The sequence below is a fragment of the Simochromis diagramma genome, unplaced genomic scaffold (assembly GCF_900408965.1).
Source record: "Simochromis diagramma unplaced genomic scaffold, fSimDia1.1 OVJJ01000304.1, whole genome shotgun sequence".
In the NCBI taxonomy this organism is placed as follows: Eukaryota; Metazoa; Chordata; class Actinopteri; order Cichliformes; family Cichlidae; genus Simochromis; species Simochromis diagramma.
In genome coordinates this window covers 10,738,856-10,760,408 of record NW_024387030.1, presented here as the reverse complement: position 1 = coordinate 10,760,408, position 21,553 = coordinate 10,738,856, and the positions used below count along the sequence as shown (strand labels likewise).

Genomic DNA, 21,553 nt, shown 5'->3' with positions numbered 1-21,553 from the left:
ATTGGATGTACTTTTTTCACACAAGCTGAAAGGGTTATAGATCTGGCATGTGACGGAACTTCTTTGTCCTGAGGCTTTATTGGGGTTGCAGCTGTATGCATCTCTTTTTGACATTAAAACTCTAACAATCAACTTTCAGTTATAAGACATTTCTAGGTTTGTAGTAGTTTCCATCATACAGTATTTCTCCAATGCATCTCCACAAACTGTGACTTTTTAGTGGCTCACACCTTTCCATGTTCAAAGTGTATCCAGCCAAAGACACCTACAGGTTAAACTACCCTTTGACCACTATGACTGCCTTCTCTTCCCTTTTGGAGTGTCTGTCTTGCAGTGTTTACTTCATGTTTCAGCCAATCAAAATGTGGCATGAAGGAAAAAGGATAAAAATGCTCTGCAGTCCCACATAAATTGGGACACCTGCCAGTGTGCGAGTGATTGTGCGAGCTTGTGTCCCTATGTCCGTGTTTTCAAAACAAAACAGGTTTCATAAAAAGGCAGACAATAAGCAGTCAGATTTTGATTTTCGAGCACCTCTATGTGGTCGAAAACAGGCAGATTGAAGTGTTGGTATTACTCAGAAAGCTCCCCACATTCCCTACTTGGCAACAGCGACAGGGAAAAGCAGGGAGGGACTGTCCTAGATATAACACAGACATCGGCAAGTCAAAGAGAGAAACACATCCAGGGAGAAAGTGGGATAGCGGGGAAGAGAAGCAGACAGCTGAGGAAGCAGCCAGGGGGGGAAAAAAGAGGAGGGGGCAGACACAAGGACACAGACATGAAGACAGAGGAAATTATTGCAAAGGCAAGTGGAGAAATTTTTAAAGCAAGGGCAGATGAGAAGAAAGAGGGAGAAAGAACAATAAAGAACTCGTCGCACCATCTGCTCCCACAGAGAGAAACATGTTAGCCATTCAGACGACAGCAGGGAGGCAGCCAGCGATCTGCAGTGAGATACAAACAACCCCTCCTGAATGGTAAGTGACTGTTACTTCATGGACTGTGTCGGTGTGCGTGCATGTGTTTGTATTTGCTCCAAATACGCCTTCATGAGGGAAAATGCTATTAAAAATGTACTGCATGATTAGAATTTTTTGGCTCATGACTGGCCTCTTTATGTCTTTCTTTTCTGCATCAAACCTAATCAAGCACCTCAGGGAGCTGCACTGCATTTACAGTCATTACAGTGGCAGTAATCAATGGACTTGGCAATGCGACAGCTGCAAGAGTAACAAGTGTTGAACATAATTCATACCTAAGTGAGACTTTGTGGCGCACACGAAAGCCCTCACAGGTGGCTCAGAGCTTTGATTCTTGTCTCTGTCATCTTCTATGTTTTTTATGTCATGTCACTAAAGTCAAGCAGTTGATATTTGTGTTTATGAAGCTACAATCCTATCCTGTGTCCCGCATCCACATCCAGACATGCATTCTCATGCAAAATTTCTACTCTAAATTCTACAATTGTCCCTGCACGTTTAAAACAATATTTTTCTAGTACGTTCTGTCCTTTCCTGCCCACTGCTGCTTCTTTGCAAAGTGTAATCTCAAATTAAATTAAAGAGGAACAAGACTGACTCAGTCATGCTATATGTCATCAGCTCCATCATTAATTGTTTAATCATCTTTTCTTTATTAATTACAAATTATATATATATATATATATATATATATATATATATATATATATATATATATATATATATATATATATATATATGATCCTGCATCTGAAGGTTAAGAAAACAGAGGAATGCCTATTTTTAAGCTTAACTTATAACTTACAGGAAGATATTGATCCAACAGCAATCACATTTGTAAATCTGACCTATAATTGATGGCGAGATATTACTTGCAGCAATGTCGCTTGGAATCTGTGTAATATCTAATACGTTAAACTATAGTTGCACTTTTTTTTTTACTTTTTAAATGTTTGCATTCTTATGTGTACAGCTCACTAACAGCTTGCATGTTTTCTGACACTTTATCATCATGTGCCTTAGATAAAAAGACTTTTCTTTGTTAAAAACTTTTTTGTGTAAACACATTTCGCTTGGTATAATAATTTTCTGCTTATTATTATTATTATTATTATAAGAAACAGCCTCAACATTTCTAGTCGTCCTCCTTTGCAAAAACACAGTCAGCTACGTCTTACAGCATTGTCATCATAACATCTTTGCAGACGTTGTTTGTTTAACAGAGATGTTCGGCTTGTTTGTCTGCATGATTCACTTACGTCTTCACTCTGTCCTCTTCTCCTGGGACATTCTTTACTGTTCTGTCTGAGACTCACTCTGCATTCAAACAGTGGCCTCACATAATTACTAACCCGACTGAATTCTACCAAGGTCACAGCTGGCCATCAATCCTCAAACATTAAAAAAAAAAATAGTGGCACACTCATCACACACACACACGCATGCACACACTAAACTCAAGTATGCCAACATTTGTACCATTTGTACACATGAGATCATCACATCTTGTGCAGAGAGAAGTCTTGTGATAAACACAACCGCACACGCATACTGCCCTGTTGAGCCTGGCCAGGTTATTGTATCCTAGCAACAGAGGCAGCCATCGACTGCTCTGGGTTTTTGTGTGTGTGTGTTTTTTTTCCCCTGTCCAGCGCAGGAGCAGTGAAGCCAAACCTCCTTCTGCTTTCTCCGTCTGCTCGTGCACTTGTGTTTACTCCACTTCAGCTCTGCCTCTGCTTTTCTCTGTCTCTCATCATCGCATTGACCTTCTCTTCCACTCAGGCAGTAAGAATGAAGAGCCTGCAGATTAAACACAGGAGACTTTCGTTTAAGAGGTACTGGACGAGCTTTTTTTCTTATTTTATCGTGTTAAATCTTTAATGCTGTGATCGTTGTAGTGACTGTCTTTGCATTTGCCACAGTCTTATTTATAGCTCTCTAAAGCTCTTTGTGTTTCTTGTCAGAAAGTGGAGGAGATGTTTGTGACACAAACTGATTTTTTTTAAACACAGGATTTTATCTAACTGTTCTTCTTCTTCTTCTTCTTCTTTTAGAGCAGAGTAAACCATGCCAAGATTTAACCAGCAGGCGATGTCTCTGTTTGGAGAAACAACCACTGTTATTTGTCTTTTGTAAAATATTTGTAGCGCACTGAACACTGGTACTGTACTATTTTTTGTTCCTGACGAGCTGGATTTGTGAGAACAAAAGATGCACACTCCAGCCTCCATGGTGATGGGGATCGTTTTTGCCCCCTTGGGTTTGGTCCTAGTCTTCACTGCTGCCATCACCCCCCAGTGGAGAGAGGGACAGGCACGTTTGGGAATGGCAGGACCGGGAAGTCTGCTCCGGTCAGGAACAAAAAGTCATGGGACCAGGTCCAGTTCAGTGGAGGCACTGATCTTGTTGCGCTCTGATGGACTATGGGAGAGCTGCCTGCAGGTGGAGCGCTCTGACTTGAGGCAGTGCTGGCCTGTGGCTGGTCCGTATCAGAGAGACCCCAGGGTTCGTCTGGCACAGGGTTTGGTGCTAACCTCCTTGTTCCTGTGCGGCACTGGCATTGTCCTGGCTTGCATCGGGGTCCGGTGCTGGGCAGATCTCCCTCTAAGAGGTGTAGCAGCCTCAGGAGGACTTCTGGTGGTGACAGCAGGGCTGCTGAGCCTGACTGCGTTAGGGGTTTACACCCACAACCTTAAAAGACTCGGGATGGATCCAAGTCAAAGGATTCATAACACACGGTACCCACACCTCAACTTGCATCCAGCGGGCTCGCTTTACTTTGGGTGGCTGGGTTCGTGTCTACAGGTGTTGGGAGGCGCCGCTTTGCTTTTCAGTTTCAAACGACCACGATGCCCAACCTGCCCATCTAGGCATGAGCTGTCTGTGTCTCCCTGCCACTCGTGTCCAGAAATGACCAACAAGCCTGACATGGATGTATATGAAGTTAGTTGTTAGAAGCTTGTCCAACATTTTAAACTTTAAGAAAGCGTGGACAGAAAAGAGAAAAAAAAAAAATAGCATTAAGGGCACTTTCTAAACCCATTTTTATCTTTTCAGTGTGTAGCTTATGTAATGAAAAGTCATAAATTCATAAATGACTGTGGACTACCAGACATTGCTGCTTAGTAATGAACTGTCATGCAGGTTTAAACATAATGGATGTAGCTCTCCTTTAACACAGGAACAAACATGATCTGGGGGTGTAAATAAAAACAAATGGATGAATGTCACGTTAGAAAAAGATTCAACATCACGCTGCCTTTAAATGCAACATGTGGTGAAATACGATTGAAGTATTGCTTTGTGTTGCCTTTACGTTGTAGCCATGCATTTGTACTGTTAAAAAGAAAATTGTCTGAACAGAACTGTGAATCATAGATGATGCCAGCAGAAGCCTAAAAAAATAGCTTAAATTCTTAAGATCATCACACTTGGTTTCATCTGTATTAAGCTGGTTGTTAACAGAAAAAAAAGCTTTACATTTATGTGTGATATCCTGTTTTGTTGATGAATTTGCTGCTCTTGAGCACAGGAGGAGCTTTCACTGGGTAACATTATATTTCTGGAATAAGATGAGCACTATGAATATTAAAGAAGGCGTCACAGGAGGATGTACAAAAGGGTATTTTCTATTCCTTGCAAATGACTTGTTTGTGTTGTCATTTCGTGCTCATATTTGTTGCACTAAATAAAAAACTATTTATCACAATCTGTTGCATTTATTTATTTATTACTTTTCAGATTAGGTAGGTTATGCTGCAATGAAGAAAAACGAAATCAGGAAATAGGAGCACATGCAATTCACTTATGAAGATAACTTTGGAAGCTAAATACATTTACATGTTTAATATGGAAATAAATTCACATTATTTGTCTTAAGACGAGGCCGAGAGCCAGAGTGATCATCTCACATGTTGTACGGCAGACAAGTTCACTGCATTTAAACCAAGCAACATTATGTGAATAGATGTTAGATGTGAATGCTGCCTGGAGCCACGTGGAGAGATCGCAATCCGATGTGAGAATAACCAATTCAATCGCTTCAGCTGGCAACAAACAACCTCAGGAGAGGAGAGAAATTCACATCATGGTTGAGAACGCAGGTCTTTGAGACCCGCTCGCACAGAACAAGTAGCTCATAAATAAACATTTTATCTACTTAGTAGTGAACGTCAGTGGACGGCTTAAAAGAGGTCTCAGACACAGAGGAGGGTGTAATTCATGCACTGAAGACAGACACACACATTTAGAAACACAGACACACTACTTTACCAAGTCTGGGCAGTTATCTCCCACTCAGTTGCGGGAAATCACAAAACATCACAACACTCTTCAGTGATCGTTACACTCTCTTTTTTTTAATTGAGCAAGTGAAGGTTACAGTATAAAGCAGCAGGGTCGCATGGGATGTCTTAGTATTCAGGAAGACATCATCTGTCTTAGTGCATTTACAGCAGATCCAGGCAAAAGGTAATCGAGAAACTCTGCTGTCACGCAGCTCTTCTTTATTCTCCTAGGATCTAGGACCCGGTGTCCAAATTTTGGGGTTGTCTAGACCCATCCATCCATTCCATCCCGCTTATCCTTTTCAGGGTCGCGGGGGGCGCTGGAGCCCCATCCAATCAGCCCAAATAGCAAAGAGAAATTAAAAATGCATGCCATGAAAGAGTTCAGGTCTTAGGAGGTTTAAGTTCATTAAATATATAATTTTTGGTGAAAGGTTCTCATTAAGGTCATGAAAGGAGTTTGAAAAGGACTTACCCAGACAAGCAATAGCAGTGTTTCTGGAGTAAAAGTTGTGTACAAAATTATTCACATGGACCTTTATTAAGGTAATGTCAATAAACAAATACATAGAGTATTTATAGTAAAACTGTACATACATATCACATTGCAAAAGGTACAACTTATATCACAAGTTCCAAGCAAAGTCATACTTGATGGTATTTTTAACCACAGAAGAAGAAGAATGATAATTTTAAAATTATATAAATATATACCAAACTGAGACTGTGACACTTGGTAATTTCATGTTCTCTTTGCTGTTGTAAACTTGTCATTTATCGAAATTTGTTTCCTAAACAAAAAGACCAACAAGTATGCATTGATGTATTTCACTGACATGTTTGATTTAAAAATGTTTGATTTTGTGGCCATTTTTAATACAACTTTTAACTGCTCCTAATGAAAAAAACCCCTCTGCGCTGTCTCACATTGTTGCATGAAGAAAAGCTTTCATTTGTCTAACATTATTAACTGTTATTAAGCAGAGCAACTTTGAACTGGTGTGGCTTTAAATGAAGAAGTAGCTCTCTGAAGTGTCTCCACTTTGTGCCATTTCACTCAGCTGTTTGTTTATTGAATCCTGGAGCGAGCCGAGAGAGAGTTCTAATACTGGGCTGCTGTCTGTGCTCGGAGACGCTTGTGACATCTCCAGAAGAACGTCAGATGGCTCTGCATCGACTAACTGCTCCCCATCGCTAAGGCTTAGTCTATATGCGCCTTCTGCCTCTGCGGCGGCTGTTTCCTTGGCAACAGTTTCTAGGGCAACCTCCTCAGTGGGCGTGTCCTGCTCAGGTGCATGGTCCCCTGTTTTGGAGGCCTTGAGCGAGACCAGTTTCTCGATTTCCTTGAACAGTTCCTCGTTGTTCTCCTTCCACTGACGGTACTTTGAAGGTGTCAGATCGGAGTCGCCCAGGATCTTGTTTATCTGCTGCAACTCCGCTTCTTTGGCCTGTGGAGAAAAAGCAATTCCAGTCAGCGACCATGCAGATGAATTTTAATATCACCCTCTGACCATTTGAACACAAAAACCTTTCTGAGCAAGACAGTTTCTTGATATAGTTTCATTCATGCCTCATTTCATAAAACTTGCACAAACACTTTACTTAACTGAGGAGTCTCTGTATGCGCATATATGCAATGTTCTTTTCCTATATTTAGATTTCTGCAGTGAATATTTGCATAGCCAACGCAGAAGTGGCCAACACTGCTATGTCTCAGTTACCTTGTGGTTATGTGGACAGTTTTACATGAAGTGCCAGCCACAATAGAAATAAATAGAATGATGGGACTTTTTTCCCCTCCTGGGTTCCCACTCTTTAATATCTGTCATATATACACCATCCATCACCGCCGAGTGAATTTCAAGCTGTGGGAAACAGTGCGTTGCAGTTTTAAATAGGAGTGGTTTTACCCATGTCTTCCATGTTCCCTACGGCCAAAGCGAGTTACTAATAAAAGCTGAATTTTTAATTTTGTTATATAGCTCCTGCCAGAGCAACTTTCGATAATTAAGATGCTTGGTTAATTCACCAGCTGAGCCATTTGTCATGCACTCAGTGATAAATGTACCTGCTACTGTCACGGCTGCAGCAGCAGTCGTGTAGTGTTGTGAGAAAGGACCCAAAATGTGGGCACTGACTGTGATGCGAAGGAGCTTCATTTTGGAAGGTGAAAACAACAAAAGCGAGAACAGAACTAAAGATAAACCTAAACTGGGAAAACTAGAAACAAACAAAACCCGACACCATAACTCACGGAATGACACGCAGGGAAAAACACCGAGATTCCCCAAATAACACAGACAGAGCGACAATGAACACGGGTGAAACCACACTATATAAACACACAAGGGAATGACACACCAGAGGAGGACACAGCTGACACAGACCTTCAAAGTAAAACAGGAAATTTACAAACTGTTTTACAAACACAAACTCAGGAACACGAACAGAGCACTAGGGGAGGACACGGATAGATATAACAAAACACTAAACACAAGAACCAAAACTCTAAGCATTAACAAAGACACATCAAGAAATCAAAGATCAACAATACAAAACAGAAAACACTGGGTCACTGACCCAGGACCATCGCAGCTTTGTGTATCAGTTGCTGGAGTTAATGCTGAATTGCATGGGTTTCCATGCAGACACAAGGAAAGGTAAGACTGGATAAGACCTTTCCTCACCTTTAGAGTGCTTTGCAGAGCTCGGAGCGTGAGTGCCTTTTCGTTGATGACGGGATTTTTGTTGCGCCGAATGAATGACTTCCTGAAGTGGTCGTGCGTGAACGGCTGCTCGTGGCCGATCAGAGAAACTCCCCCTTCCTTTAGATTGTTTAGCATCATGCCCATCTCATCCACCTGACCAGGTTCTAACAGAAGAGAGGAAACACACAGGAAAAAACACAGTCACACAGTGGTTGTGAACCATCTATCCAAAACAGGATTAAAGGTGAGTAAACAACACAATTAATCTTATTTACTCTCTCAGAGAATATTAAAACTTAATGAGTCTTAAAATATTAACACTCATTACGCTGTGATTAAAGACATTTTTTATTACTGAGAGAGCAAGAGAGAGGCAGTGTGACATAACAAATACCTGTTCCTTTGCTGCCCTCTGTTGTAGGTCTGGGCAATGGCGCCCTGTTCTTACCCTTGGATAGAGGTAGGGTGCTGGACTGTACCTTCTGAGAAAGATAATCAAGACAAATATGAAATGAATGTAATCTGGATGTGTATGTGCATGCTTTAATGATTATTTGTGCAATATATAACTCTCTTACCGAGCTAACCTTGTTTTTCCTGCGGGTTGAAGGAGATGATTCGCTCTCTGATTCAGTTTCACTGTAACACTCTGTTTATAAATGAACACAGCTGTCAATGTAATGCCATTACCTAAAATGTGAAGCATCATGACTGCCATTTGTAAATGGGCAAAGCTACAGTAATTAACAATAATGCTCTGTGTTACTAGATAATTATCAGACTACAATTTGCTTTTTTGCTCTTATTTTTTATGGCGAAAACATCATTATAGCTACCATTTATTTGCTCAAGCAGGACACATCACGATGCATTATTGCTAATGCCGTAGGAAATATATGGGAAAACATGAATTGTATTGTGCACGTACAATTAAGTGATTTAGAGTAAAAATTTAAAAGCATAAGAGAAATGTTTCCACACCTTCCTCATTATCTGGGCCTTTGTTGAACTTCTTGTGCTTCTGTATGGCTGTAATCAGACAGTTTATCCATCTGATGAAAAAAAAGAGGATAAGCTATGTCACCAATATTCATACACATTTACCTAAACACTTTATTATTAAGTACTGTACTGGTCTGTGTCCAGGTTCACAGCACTCACAACTGGCCTCCAACAGTCACCTGATCTCAATTCAATAGAGCACCTTTGGGATGTAAAAGGTAAAAGGGAGTCCAGCTTGATAGTTGCAGCATCTATCTAATAAAGTGTCTAGTGAGAGTATGTCGAAACAATGCATAACAGTCTCACTAGAAAAGCCTGAAAAAACCAACCAGCAGGGGGCAGTGAACACCACCACCTGTTACAACTTTACCACCTCTAACATAGACTGTTAGCAAAAGGAATGAATGACTGCATTGTGTTCAAGCTAGTGCCCGACACAGCCAGCCGATTGTGACATTGTTATATCATTATACAGTATGAACTTACTTGCTCATGTCATTGACATTGTCCGCAGCGAAAATAAAGTTCTGAAATTTCGGGTGGCACATTTGGAATACGCTGGTAGGGAGAAAACAGAGAGAAGGAGCGGGGGTGTCACAAACATGAAGACCTAAATATGCAGAACATGTGCATACATAATATAATTGCTGTTTTAAACCATGGCTTTCCATTATGGCACCATTATGTGACTCATCACTGGGTTCACTCTTACTATTTTCTCTTGTGCTCTCCGGCGCTTTCTATGCCATAGCTGGATATATTGAGAAACCCCTCTGCCTTCTCCTCCTGAAATACAATTGAAGAAAATTAGACATACTGACAATTAGATGAATGCAAAATATTTTGATAGTTAATACTGCATGTGGCACTAACTCAGATAGATCATGTGCTTTAGGTATTATATGAACTAACAGCGATGACGACCTTTTTCTTGATTTTTTGCTCACCTGTTGACTCTTGTACCAGTAAATGTGAGGCCCGTTGAGCACGAACCAGAACCGTTGCCACTTCTGTGCAATGAAGACACTGCTCTCCTTTCTTTTCTTCCAGAGCCAACCATCGCAGTCGGGGTGACTCAAGTCACGGCAGGACACACGACGCCGGCTCATAGCCGTCGTTTTTCCTGAAAGACAAATAAGGAAGAGAAGGGAGATAATGATCATGATAAGTGAACTAAATTTTTGGGTATTTCTTGGGGTTTTTTGGACTTTTGCCATGTCTCCAGTATTAGATCCTTTTAAAACCATTCCAGGAAATATAAAAGCACAGAAAATTTACGATTTAATATTTAAGTCGAAGCAGTTTTTATTTGGGGGGAATCTGACTTGATCTTTCTTTGCAATTCCAAGCACTGAATTCATGTTATTCTTTACTGCTACATTATTGCCACAGCAACTGAACCCTCCTAATCTCTGTATCACACAGCTGAGTTGTCTTAGTATCATCCTTAAAGCTTCCAACAAACTCACATCGCTTCTCACATTTGAAACTGTGTTACACAGTTCACTAACTGCTTAACCCGTACATACTGTTCCCATCAGGTTTTCCAGTAACCTTTTCAGGACAAGTTTCAGGCACTCTACAGGTTTTCAGTGGAATAAATCATCCTCAGTCAGGATTTTTTTGTTAAAGAATCATTATATTTTACCTCTTGTTTCTGTTTAGGCATGTATTTCTTGGCTATTTATCTCTTCTTTCCTTTGCAATGCTTTATTTTCATTGTTTTTCTTTAGTCTTAGTTGTGTTTTGGACATGCTTATCATTCTGTGACCATTTCATGTGGCACAAAATGGCAACAACAGTTGCCTCGAGCCACTTTATATTGTGAGCTTAAGAAACTATAATAATAATAGAGAGAAAAACACAGTAATTAGATGGCCCTTTGTTAGCAGTGGAAAGGAAAAACTCCTTTTTAACAGGCAGAAACCTGGCACAACCAGTCCATCTGCCACGCCTGGTGAGGGAGATTTGCTGTGCTCCTGGTCTTACAGACACTCTTCTATAAGCCACAGCTTACAGAGGAGTTATCAGTTTGGGGCTGATTTTGTCATTACAAAAACACTCCAGTGTTTCGTTTATTTTATTGTCCTGTGATAAAGAAAATCGTACCTTTAGTGGAGGTCTTCTTACCATCCTTGTTCCCCTGAAAAGATAATCAGACAGCGATCACTCAGTGTTTAAAAGCTTACTTTAATTAAATCACCATTAATTGCCTGGATTGTAACAAAAACAACTGTTAGTGAATGTTCTCAATTTCCCCTCACCGTCTGTCCCACCATATCAGGGCAGGAACTGATGCTAGCTCTGTCCTGTTTGGTTCTTACAGGCGAGGGCGAGCGGTCTCTCAGGCGATTTAGTGAGAGCCTTGAACCTGTCAAGCTCTCTGACCCTGCTGGGAAACAGAATGAAGTTTCTAAATAAACCCACATCTTTGCGCCTCAGTTACATTGTGGTTTCTGTGCAGAAGGTCAAATGATAGTGAAACTATTACAGTGTGGCATGCTGTGATGATACATTTTGTGTGTTGTAATCAACAGTTTAAAATCCTTCTGAAAAGAAAAACACAAAGTAACTGAAATATAGTCAGTTATAAGAAAAGGTAAAATCTTGCAAATTTGTCTTACCTGGTGGCAAAAGCGCCCCCTGTCGGCTTTGATATGAAGTGAGGCTCAGATTTCCCTCAAGCTCCTTGACTGAGGATATTTCAGATTCTTCCTGTCCCATGGGCTGCTGTTGCACCTCTGGCCCCTGAACAGCTCGTCTGTAACAAAATATATAGAAATATCAGTCAAAACACTTGGGTTCCACTGATGCAGCATCTGGTATTATAAAATTAAAAGTCCAAATGAAAAGAAACATTGAGCAAAGAATGAGCAGCGAGGAAATTACATAAACATGTTGCAAAAATACAGATTTTTATCTTACTTTATATTCACAGTTGCCACATGTGGCTGATATAAAGTGAAACCTCTAGCTGGAAAACACTAACAGCACATTACAAAACTACAAGTCCTTAAAAAGAGTAATTTAAAGTGATAAAATATGACTTTATTTGCCAGTTTCTCCCTTTTTTCTTAAAATGTAGCTGTTGTATATTAGAATGTGTCAGAATTATTTACAACCACAAGGCACCATCACCGCCCACTCCATCCATTTGCTAGAGTCCGCCTGCTCTTCATCAGCTCTCGCTGTCCCTGTTTGCCTCTTCATCACTCTTTTCCTCCCGTCTATTAATTTTTCCCTGCATTTTTTAATCTTTCTCCTCATCTCTTCCTTTTAACTCATTTCCAGTCAGTCGTGTGTTGCGAGCGCGCAGTGGAATTTGTGGCATTTGCAGTGTGACCTCATGGGAAACCTGCCGGGTGCTGGCAGATGAACAAGGTCAAAAGGGTTTCAGGGATGTTCAGCTCTACTGAGTAAATGCTGTGTAACCAGATCAGTATTCAACTTCTCATGCATGTATGCAAACAAAGTGATTGACAATTTTTTTAAAAAAGCAAAAAAGAATATTTAAATTCAGAAAATATTAGACAATTGGCAAAAAAAATATTTTTTTTTTTAAAATCAGTTTTAGACGTCTGTCTACAATTTTGCATATTTTATTCAATTTTGCATTGTTTGCATTCTTGTTTATGTATTTTTTTAATCTTTCATTCTTATTCTCAGGCATTTAGGCGATGTAATGATACCTTTCTTAAAGCATTCTCACTTGTTGGATTGCTAAATATGACCAAACTATTTGTGGATTGTGCCTCGGGTGTATGCACAAAACCTTTTCTTTCCATAGACAAAAATCGAGATGTTAATGTTTAAACCATGTTTTCATGTACATCGTGTCTGAAAACAAAAGTTTGGATTCTTTATCCTTTTGGGGCCCAGTTGCGGGACATTACATTTGACTTTCTACTCCTTAATAAAGTATTTTAAACTTTGTTGAGCAGTGGTGACTTTATTGTGTTATTGGGTTAAGGTTTTACAATGTGGTGACCCAGAAAGATCAAACGTTGTTAAGCTGAATAAAACACAAAGAAAGCAGGAAAAAACAAAATCGCAATGTTTTTGGTGAGAAAATAATGCGACTAAAAAACAAAACGCAACAAAAACAATGCTGAAGGAAAAAGTGCCACCCGTCTGGGAGCCATTGTTATGCTGCTGACTAATGTTACAGCAATTCTTCTAAGCGATTCCTTTTTAATGTTTACTGAGGGGGCAAATGCACGTGTTTTAAATTGGGGGGTAGAAAGGTTTATATTTCAGGTGGGATTCCATGCATCCCCTCGGAAATCTACATCTATTATTCTAACTTTAAATGGAGCTTGGATTTCTTCTTGATGTTTATTTTAGAGACAAACCCAGGTGCTGCTGTATGGTTTAGAGTATTAAACACAAGTAGCAGTTATTAAGTTCTATCTTATTAGAGGACAAGCAAATGAATGCCCTCAACTGAAAGACAAGGACCTGACAGATGCTGCCACTCTCTTGAGTAACGACTGCCGTGGACCCTCTTCCTCGTCCTTTTCTTCTTCCTCCTCTGATTTCTCCTCCTTGTCCTCTTCTTTCTGAAAACACAACAGCGTGTGAGTGTGCAGGTTGAACTGTCTGCATTTAGGGGTCGGCGGAGGGTTAAGAAGCTGGAAGTCACGGTAGACTCTAATTGCAACCTTCTCCTAGGCTCTGCCATCTGCGTGCTCTGTGGCTTAGCAGACAAGACGGCAACGCATACAAACACACACACACAGACACCGCGTGCACACAGCTCTACACACACAGCCGGCGAAGTTCTTGGAAGAAAAGCAGGGCATCTTCTGAGGACAATATGGAGTTTATACACTCAGCTGATTCACATCTTTTAAATGTTTTTCTCACCCTATGCCGCCAGCTAGATCTGAGATTAGCACGGTGATGGTCACAAGGGGGGTGTGAAATGCTCACAGTGCGTGCGTGCGTGCATGCGTGCGTGCGTGCGTGCGCGTTTGTATCAGATGCAGTGTGTAATTTAGGGTGTTGTTCAAAGACAAACAACAGTTGGCATGGTGACTACTGAGAGTGCGCAAGTGTTTATGGAAATAGATCCCAAATGAGGTTAAACGGAAATCAAAGAGGGGATTCTCATAAAAGAATCCCCCTGATATAAAACAATCATGTTTCTAAGAGAAGATTTGACGCTCAACTCTCACCCCTGGATGTAATTATCCTAAAATGAACACAGACAGCAGACGCTTGAAAGCAGAATATTGCTGCCTTCGAGGTTTCGTCTGTTTAGCTTCACAAATGATTAAAAATATGAGCATGACAGAGAGGAGAAAAATGTAATTCATTAAAAATGTTCTAGTCACCGTGAGGGCGTAAAATGTGTCGTATTAAATGCTGGCATCCAGTCATTATAGATAACCTTTTCTAAGCTTCTGAGAAGATTTGCTACAAAAATGGAGATTTCCCCCATGATATATCTATAGTGCATCTGCCATAAATTTCACAGCTTTAATTTTGAGATTACGTGAGGAGAATTAAATCATGACATTTTGTGGGGTTGAGCAAACAAATGGCAGGGTCAGACACATTCTCCCTGCTGGAAATACTCTTGTGTCATTTAGGTGAAGTTAGAGCCTGGGTAGAGCGTACAGGTGGCAGGACACGGTGACACTCACTGGCTGTGCATTCACAGGACAATTACCTTCTCTTTTCTCGCAGAGGCTCAATCAGACCTCACACAGACTTTGTACCAGAGAGCTTGCAGGGTAAAGACCATTAAAAATATTAGATCCAACTGAGCTGGACATTTGTGTTCTCACATACAGCTCCCGCAGATGTCTAGAGACGTTCAGGGCCACTGTGTGAGTGTGAAAGTAGCTTGAGACGCCATTGTTATAGATTTTGAAGTGTTATTCACAGGCCTTTTTTTAATTCACTGACTATTTTGAAGAAAATTTGTACAGTTTGTGGAGTGAAGAAGTGAGTGGAGGAGGATTTTAATGAGCCCGGACCTGTGTAGAGATGAGCGGGGCTGAGTTGTTGCGTTGCACTGATCCAGGGATCTTCTTCAAGACGAGAGTCACCCCACTGGGATTCTCACGCAGCTTCTTCACAAGGTTAACTCTGCTCCAGCCCACCTGAGGCAGCAACACCGATGGTTATTTCACCGTGAAGGTTATTGTATAAGACACTCAGACTTTGCAGGAGGAGAACTGTCTCAGACTAACAGGACCACACACACACACACACACACACACACGCACACACATATATATATATAGTGCAGAGCATTAGGCCCTTAAGTGCTGTATGTACGGTATCACTCACCACTATTTGATCATTGACTTGGATCACTTCATCTCCAGCCAAGACCTTCACGTAGGCATCAGTAGAGGGCTGCAGAAACAGAAAATCAACACAATCAACACATCTATATTTGGGTTTAAACAAACCAGATATAGATTTCAGCAATTACATGATTTGTTTTTCACAGACAGCGGCATAAATTTGTAATTGGCACTTGAAGTAGTTTGTTTTATTATGTTTTCTTGTTGTGTGATTTTATTCAGCCTTTGTGAGTCGGGAATAGGGAGAGTTCTGTTCTTTGTTTGGATGTTAGATTAGATACAATATAGTATTATATTATATTTTATACTATATTATTATAGTATATATATTATACAGGTGCAGCGACACATTGTGCATTTCTATTAATACTTGTACTTTTATTACATATTCCCCTATCCCCCTCCCACTTATATATGTATACTTATATATACATGTACACCACATATAACATAATAACTTTAAAAAACACATATAAAAATGAAGAAATAAACTGATAAATGCCGAACCCATCTAATTTATATATATGTATATATACATATATATACATATTATAATGCAAAAGTCTTAAGTTTTACAATTCTTCAACACAACCTGAACTCTTGTAATTTCTTTAAGCAGTCTTCTTGAAGGACATTCAAAGCTCATCTTTAGATGTTTGCATGTTTTAGTTAACTTTTCACCAATTATTTTGTGAACTTAAAAAAATAATAATTAATAATAAAAAAAATTAAAATAAAATAATAATAAAGAGGTGCTATCTTTACTTTTAGTACTTGTTTATCTTGTAAAATAATCGCTGATGAAACTTTGACGGACCTGTTTATTGAGACTATTGAGAGTCAACTTCTTTCAAAAGTTTTAGTTTTTATTAGAATATCTGTACTAACTCAGACTAAACTGTGCCTCCTGCATATGTGCCTCCATGCAATAAAAGGCTAAAACGAACATCGAAATTAATAAAAACTCAACAAAAACTAAACATTTTCAAGCAATAAGAACTGAACGGAAACAAGCAATGCAACTCTGGAAACTAAGTCAAAGTGGAATAATAAAAACTAATTAGAAACTACAAAACCATTATAGCTCTGACACACAATCACAGTTGACCTGTTCACCTTATCTCCTTCTCCATAAATTTCTAACTTGCATTTATCACTCCATAAAACCGTTGATACTGATGTTCAGTCCAATTCTTGTGTATTGTGGTTTACTGTAGCGTTGAAAGACCTTCAGAAAACCAGGAGAACCATTGATCAAAACCACTTAATTAGTCTGGCTCCTTTGGAAGCAATCCATAAAGTACATCATCTATGTTTATCCTGTAATATGTGTTCAAGTAACCAGACAGAAGTTGTGTTTATGGCTTCCTATCCTGGTACATTTAATTCAATATGATGTTATCAGTTTGTGAGGAATATTTCAACAAATTTCCATAAAATAATGTTTAAGGGTCAAACAACTAGACAGAAATCTCAATATATGGACACTCCAATAAATTAAATGCATACAGCATCATATCTGTGCAAAAATCAAGCATTGCTGACTATGACTGAATAAAACTATAAATATTGTATGTGACTGCATTCATAATATAGCAAATTTGACACTGAATTCCACATCAGACAGTCTGCTGATATTGTGAAGGTCGATATTGTGATTATAAGCCAAGGCCCTGTCTGTGCAAGGCAGTGCATGGATCCTTCCCACATTCATGCAGTTTATCTGTATTTGTGGACAGTGGCCATATCTCTTATTAGCCGTCAGCCACAGCAATGTTACAAGTAGCAGGGGAGCCTTTGAGGTTGACATCATGGAAAAATAACATCTTCATCTTTCTGCCCCTCTCCTCCTCATCCTTTCACAAGCCCTTCTTATTTTCACTCATAAACACTCCCTCATACATTTTATAAGCCCCAGATACAAGGGATCTTTGGCTTTCTCAGAAATTCATTCATCTGCGGCACATCCATTAGATGATTTCATTTTTCTCAGAGAAGCTTTTATCCACATCAAAAGCCAAATGGTTACAAAGTAAAGCTAATGAAGTCCACTTTTGTAATGTAATGCACCACATGTACCAGATCTCCCTGTTGTTGCCTCCAGTTTCCCGCTCAGCTACAGCCGGTGTTTAACTGAATATCTGACACACATGGGAAAATCCTGTGAGTCACAATGTGTTATAAACTTGTTTACATCCAGTCTTACTTATGGTTGGAACAAGCAGCCTTGTAGAGATTTAAAAATAAACAGTATGCCAGTATTTGCAGCACGAGGACTGATATTGGTGTCAGTTTCGGCGACAGTGAAGCAAGGAAAGATAAGCCAGCAGCTAAAAATAATACCTCACGCAAAGTACTTCCAAGGGGATTTCTGCCTGGTAGAGAACTAATGTTTCCACAAGAAATTGATGAAAATCTTAATTTTATACTTTAACTGTGCAGATGAGAGGATAGCCCGATTTAGCAGATTCTGCATGTGACTTTAAAAAGGAAAAAGAGGATGGTGTAGTTTTATGAAATCAGATAAAAGTTTCTTTTTTAGAAGAATCAAAAACAAGAAATCAGATGATGCTCGTGTTTTATTTTTGCTTTTCACAATTGGAAATATACTTCCAGTTCCTTCTAGATAAGAAACTCAGACAGAATTGTGCTATTCTGTCCTAAGCAGAACAAAACCTTCTGATAGAAGAAGTGTAAATGAGTATGAAAGTGTCAGCTCCTTCAAAAATATCTGGCAGAGCTCAGCATAACACGACGCTATCATAACGATCCTTTCAAAGCAATAAATCCCATCTGCTATATTTTCCTGCACTTCTAGCCAACCAGTGAGTACACATATACATGAGTACATGTTAACAGAGCTGGTTAAGAAATATAGAGGCACTGTAAAGAATCTGCACGGGGCTCTTGTAAAGAGACAAACTGTTGACAGGTTGGTTTGAAGTTCACGATAAGTGGCTTGCTTACGAGCACTTGTGAGGCAGCGATGGTTAACAGTGTGTGGTTTGATGGCTGAGTCAACAACGAGGAAAGAAAAATAAAGGCAAGAGTCTGACCTCAGCGGCAGTTCCAGTCACGTAGTGGTTGCTGGAGTTGGTGGATGTTATCTCGATGCCCTGAAAGAAAGCAAAAAAAAAGGAAAAATGTTACGTACTTTTCCGAATGATAAATTTATGAACTTTGCCACACAGAATGTCAATTTTGCACATCGCTGAATCAGAATGATTCACCGTAATGGACAGATAAATTTACTGCGTCTTCTTGCCGTCATTATCAGATTATGTACATAAAGATATTGGTGTCAGCCTCCACCTGTCATCTTGCTCTGACTGATCATTTTAATATAATGGGCGTATGGGGAGACAAATAATTGCATTCCAGAAAGCCCTGATCACATAATAAATACTTATCACGACAGAAACTGTGGAAACATGAATGGAGTTGATCCATTTTTGACTAAAAAGCTCAAAAGTGATTTAATAATTAAAAGGCACATCGGTGCTCACATAGTCCTCTTCTACTCAGTTTGAGCTTTATTACTGCAAACCTCATTCACCCATTCACGTACACATTCATAAAAGTACTTTTTTTTTTAAAGCATGTGCACTTTGAACCTAACACTCACACGCTCACATGGATGCATATGGGAAAATTCTTGGTTCGGTATCTTGCAGGCTGGAAGAGCAAGGAATCAAACCACCAACCTTCTGATTAGTAGACGACCTCCTGAGTCACAACCACCAATAAATCAAATTATTACATTTATAGATACATTTAATAATTAAACGCACTGTATTTTGGAGTAAATACGCTCCAAGTGTGGATGAGAGCGATGACTAAAGCATAATGAAAGAGAGAATTGCAAAACGCAGCAGTAATTATCTGCCTTTATAATCAATGAAAGCTGCAAACAGCTTCATTGTTCAATAAATGTTTTCAGTGCTTAGAAATAAATAGTCCATTTTAATAATATGCTTAGAAAAAGCCATATTTAGTTTCTTTCTAAAGTCCAAAAAATATAAATCTACCTATAATGAACACTAGGAGCCAAATTGAGTCACTTTCTCTTAGTCATATACTGCAAACAATCTCCACCTGAAATGCTTTTGCGCATCTTCTTTTATCTTCACTTCATAACTCATGACTCGCTCTCACCTTATCTCCTTTGTTACTGACAGAAATGTGAATTTGAGAATTTATTTTTTTGTGTGCTTTGGACTCGTGTGCACGTCATGACTTGAGCGGGTATACGTCATACTGGCTACACTGAAAGTGCATAAATCATCATTCTTCCTGTCCCTCACTTCCCTTGGTTTCTCTTTTTAGTTCTCGTTACTCTTTAATCTGTCGACAGGCAGAAAGCACTATTGCTGACGTGCTCCAATCAATTTCCCTCCGCCGAAGACAATCAGTTTTTGACGCTCGCTGTTAAGCACAAATCACAAAAGGGAAGGAAATTGGTTAAACGCATTTCTCTGTAGGGATTAAAATGAAACTAAAGGGACACAAGATTACGTAAATCACAAACAAAGATGAGAGCTGTAATTTTACTACTTGATGTTCTGACTTGGAGGAAAAAAGAGAAGAAGCGGCACAAAAAGTACACAATTGAGATAAGGGTTCTTGTGAATCTAATAGGAACAGGTACAAGGAGAACCTTGAGTTAGATGGAAGAAGTGGTGATGATGATGGAAACCACCGGGTAATGATGAAGACAGGAAATGAATACTGAAAATAAAACAGCGAGAAAAAAGCAGGACAAAAAAGTCAAGTGAAGAAACAGAGAGATGAGGTTTGAAAAGTAGGCGACATTGATGATTAGGAAAGTGGACCAGAGGAAAAACTTTAGCGAGTGAGGTTTAAATTCAAGAATGAGTATAAATAACTGGATTTAATGCACTAAATCTAAAGTTACCTTACTCCTTTTTAAACATGTACACAGATGTTTTCCTTTGTGTGCCATTAGAAACAATACGTCCTCTCAGGAGTTCTAAATTCAATGAAGGCAAAAATTCTACAGTTATAAAGCGAAAGATGTCTTTACCAGCTGATCACCGGGTGCCACGGGTATCAGTTCGACACTCTCTAGCTGAGCGGTGTGATTGAGGAGCGCTTCGGGGCAGCAGTTCAGGATCTCGTCACAAACCGCCACCAACTGACGGCACTGAGGAAAGAAACACGTTGTATAGCATGCCATTCAGAATATCTCATTTACTTCATAGTAAAACAAGGGACAGCAAAACAGGTGAAATTACTCCAAGGCACAATGAAACGGACAAACATAGAAATAAGTGAGAAACTTACGACAGAAATGATGTCCTTTTCTTTTTCGTAGCCAGTGCTGTTCTGTTGGATGAATTAAAAGAAATGACATGAGCAGAAGGCTAACCAAATGACACCCTGTAGCCTATGTACGACATGCTAATGTTATTGATTTGTGGAAATGGGACAGTTTGACTAAAAACCCATGTCCCATTTCCTCTTCACAGCATGAGTCAGGAAGTGAAAGGCCTCGGGTTTTTAGAGGACACAGAAGCATCCCTGGAGATCTTTAGTGTGTTTTTTCTGGCTTTCTACAATGAATGAATGTTTGCTCTTCACATACAGACACGTCAGTTATCTTTGGATCAGATCTGCACAATATTCTTTTAGAGTCCACCTATTCTGTTGTGTCATCCAGTTTTAAGCTTTATCTAATTTTTTTCCTGTAATTTTATCCTTGGCCTTGATACCATGATGGCAAACAGGCCCAAAAGGCCCCACACTGTGCACTTAAATGGCACATTTTTACCACAGCAGTCTTTATGATGATTCTCATTCACCTATTCTGCCATACTTGGGGCTGCGATTGGTGGACAACCCACTGAACCACATGAGCCACAGCTGCCCCTATGCCCATGCTGATATTCAGCTCCCCTTTCCTATGCTAAACGAAATGAGTTCTTTCAATATAACTGAAACTTTAACAATTTAAAAGGTCCAGTACTCGTGGGTGCACAGGATTTTTTTTATTATTATATTATAAAATTTGCAAATGGCAGACTTATAAAAAGAGATATTCCTCAACTCCAGCCTTTTATTTGATTCGCGTCAGCAGATACGTTTTGTGAGGAGAAAATTGAAAATCTCTGACGAATATCAAAGTGGCCTTGGCCTTGTTTGCGCTGTTTCATTTTTCAGATTTCTTGGCGTTATTACCCAGGAGTTCACATACTGTACTAAACAGTACACACTCTGCTAATACATTTCTATCC

At 39.6% G+C, this 21,553-nt stretch overlaps 2 protein-coding genes across 5 annotated transcripts in view; one reads left to right on the top strand and one right to left on the bottom strand.

Moving 5' to 3' along the window:
* Positions 1-450: 450 nt before the first annotated feature.
* cldn23l (claudin 23-like) lies at positions 451-4,692 on the top strand. The gene is made up of 3 exons (XM_040042224.1): positions 451-980; positions 2,766-2,818; positions 3,038-4,692. The coding sequence occupies exon 3, from the start codon at positions 3,195-3,197 to the stop codon at positions 3,936-3,938; it is 744 nt and encodes a 247-aa protein (XP_039898158.1). The 5' UTR covers positions 451-980; positions 2,766-2,818; positions 3,038-3,194; the 3' UTR covers positions 3,939-4,692.
* A 1,099-nt stretch (positions 4,693-5,791) lies between these two features.
* Positions 5,792-21,553, bottom strand: part of cnksr1 (connector enhancer of kinase suppressor of Ras 1) — a 28,169-nt gene continuing 12,407 nt past the window's right edge. For 2 of the 4 annotated variants that reach the window (XM_040042535.1, XM_040042534.1), the window contains 17 exons: positions 20,604-20,645; positions 20,344-20,463; positions 18,356-18,415; positions 15,280-15,348; positions 14,964-15,089; positions 13,438-13,538; positions 11,604-11,740; positions 11,244-11,371; positions 11,089-11,122; positions 9,927-10,102; positions 9,692-9,765; positions 9,466-9,537; positions 8,959-9,029; positions 8,556-8,626; positions 8,372-8,459; positions 7,957-8,141; positions 5,792-6,717 (listed from right to left, as the gene is read on the bottom strand). In XM_040042535.1, the coding sequence (XP_039898469.1) occupies positions 6,277-6,717; positions 7,957-8,141; positions 8,372-8,459; positions 8,556-8,626; positions 8,959-9,029; positions 9,466-9,537; positions 9,692-9,765; positions 9,927-10,102; positions 11,089-11,122; positions 11,244-11,371; positions 11,604-11,740; positions 13,438-13,538; positions 14,964-15,089; positions 15,280-15,348; positions 18,356-18,415; positions 20,344-20,463; positions 20,604-20,645 (1,995 nt within the window). In that variant the 3' untranslated portion in view covers positions 5,792-6,276. The remainder of the gene's footprint in view (positions 6,718-7,956; positions 8,142-8,371; positions 8,460-8,555; positions 8,627-8,958; positions 9,030-9,465; positions 9,538-9,691; positions 9,766-9,926; positions 10,103-11,088; positions 11,123-11,243; positions 11,372-11,603; positions 11,741-13,437; positions 13,539-14,963; positions 15,090-15,279; positions 15,349-18,355; positions 18,416-20,343; positions 20,464-20,603; positions 20,646-21,553) is intronic. The other 2 variants (XM_040042537.1, XM_040042536.1) reach the window with 2 other exon arrangements.

Coding starts and splice junctions, on each gene's coding strand:
- cldn23l (XM_040042224.1), top strand. CDS start 3,195: ATGCACACTCCAGCCTCCATGGTGATGGGGATCGTTTTTGCCCCCTTG.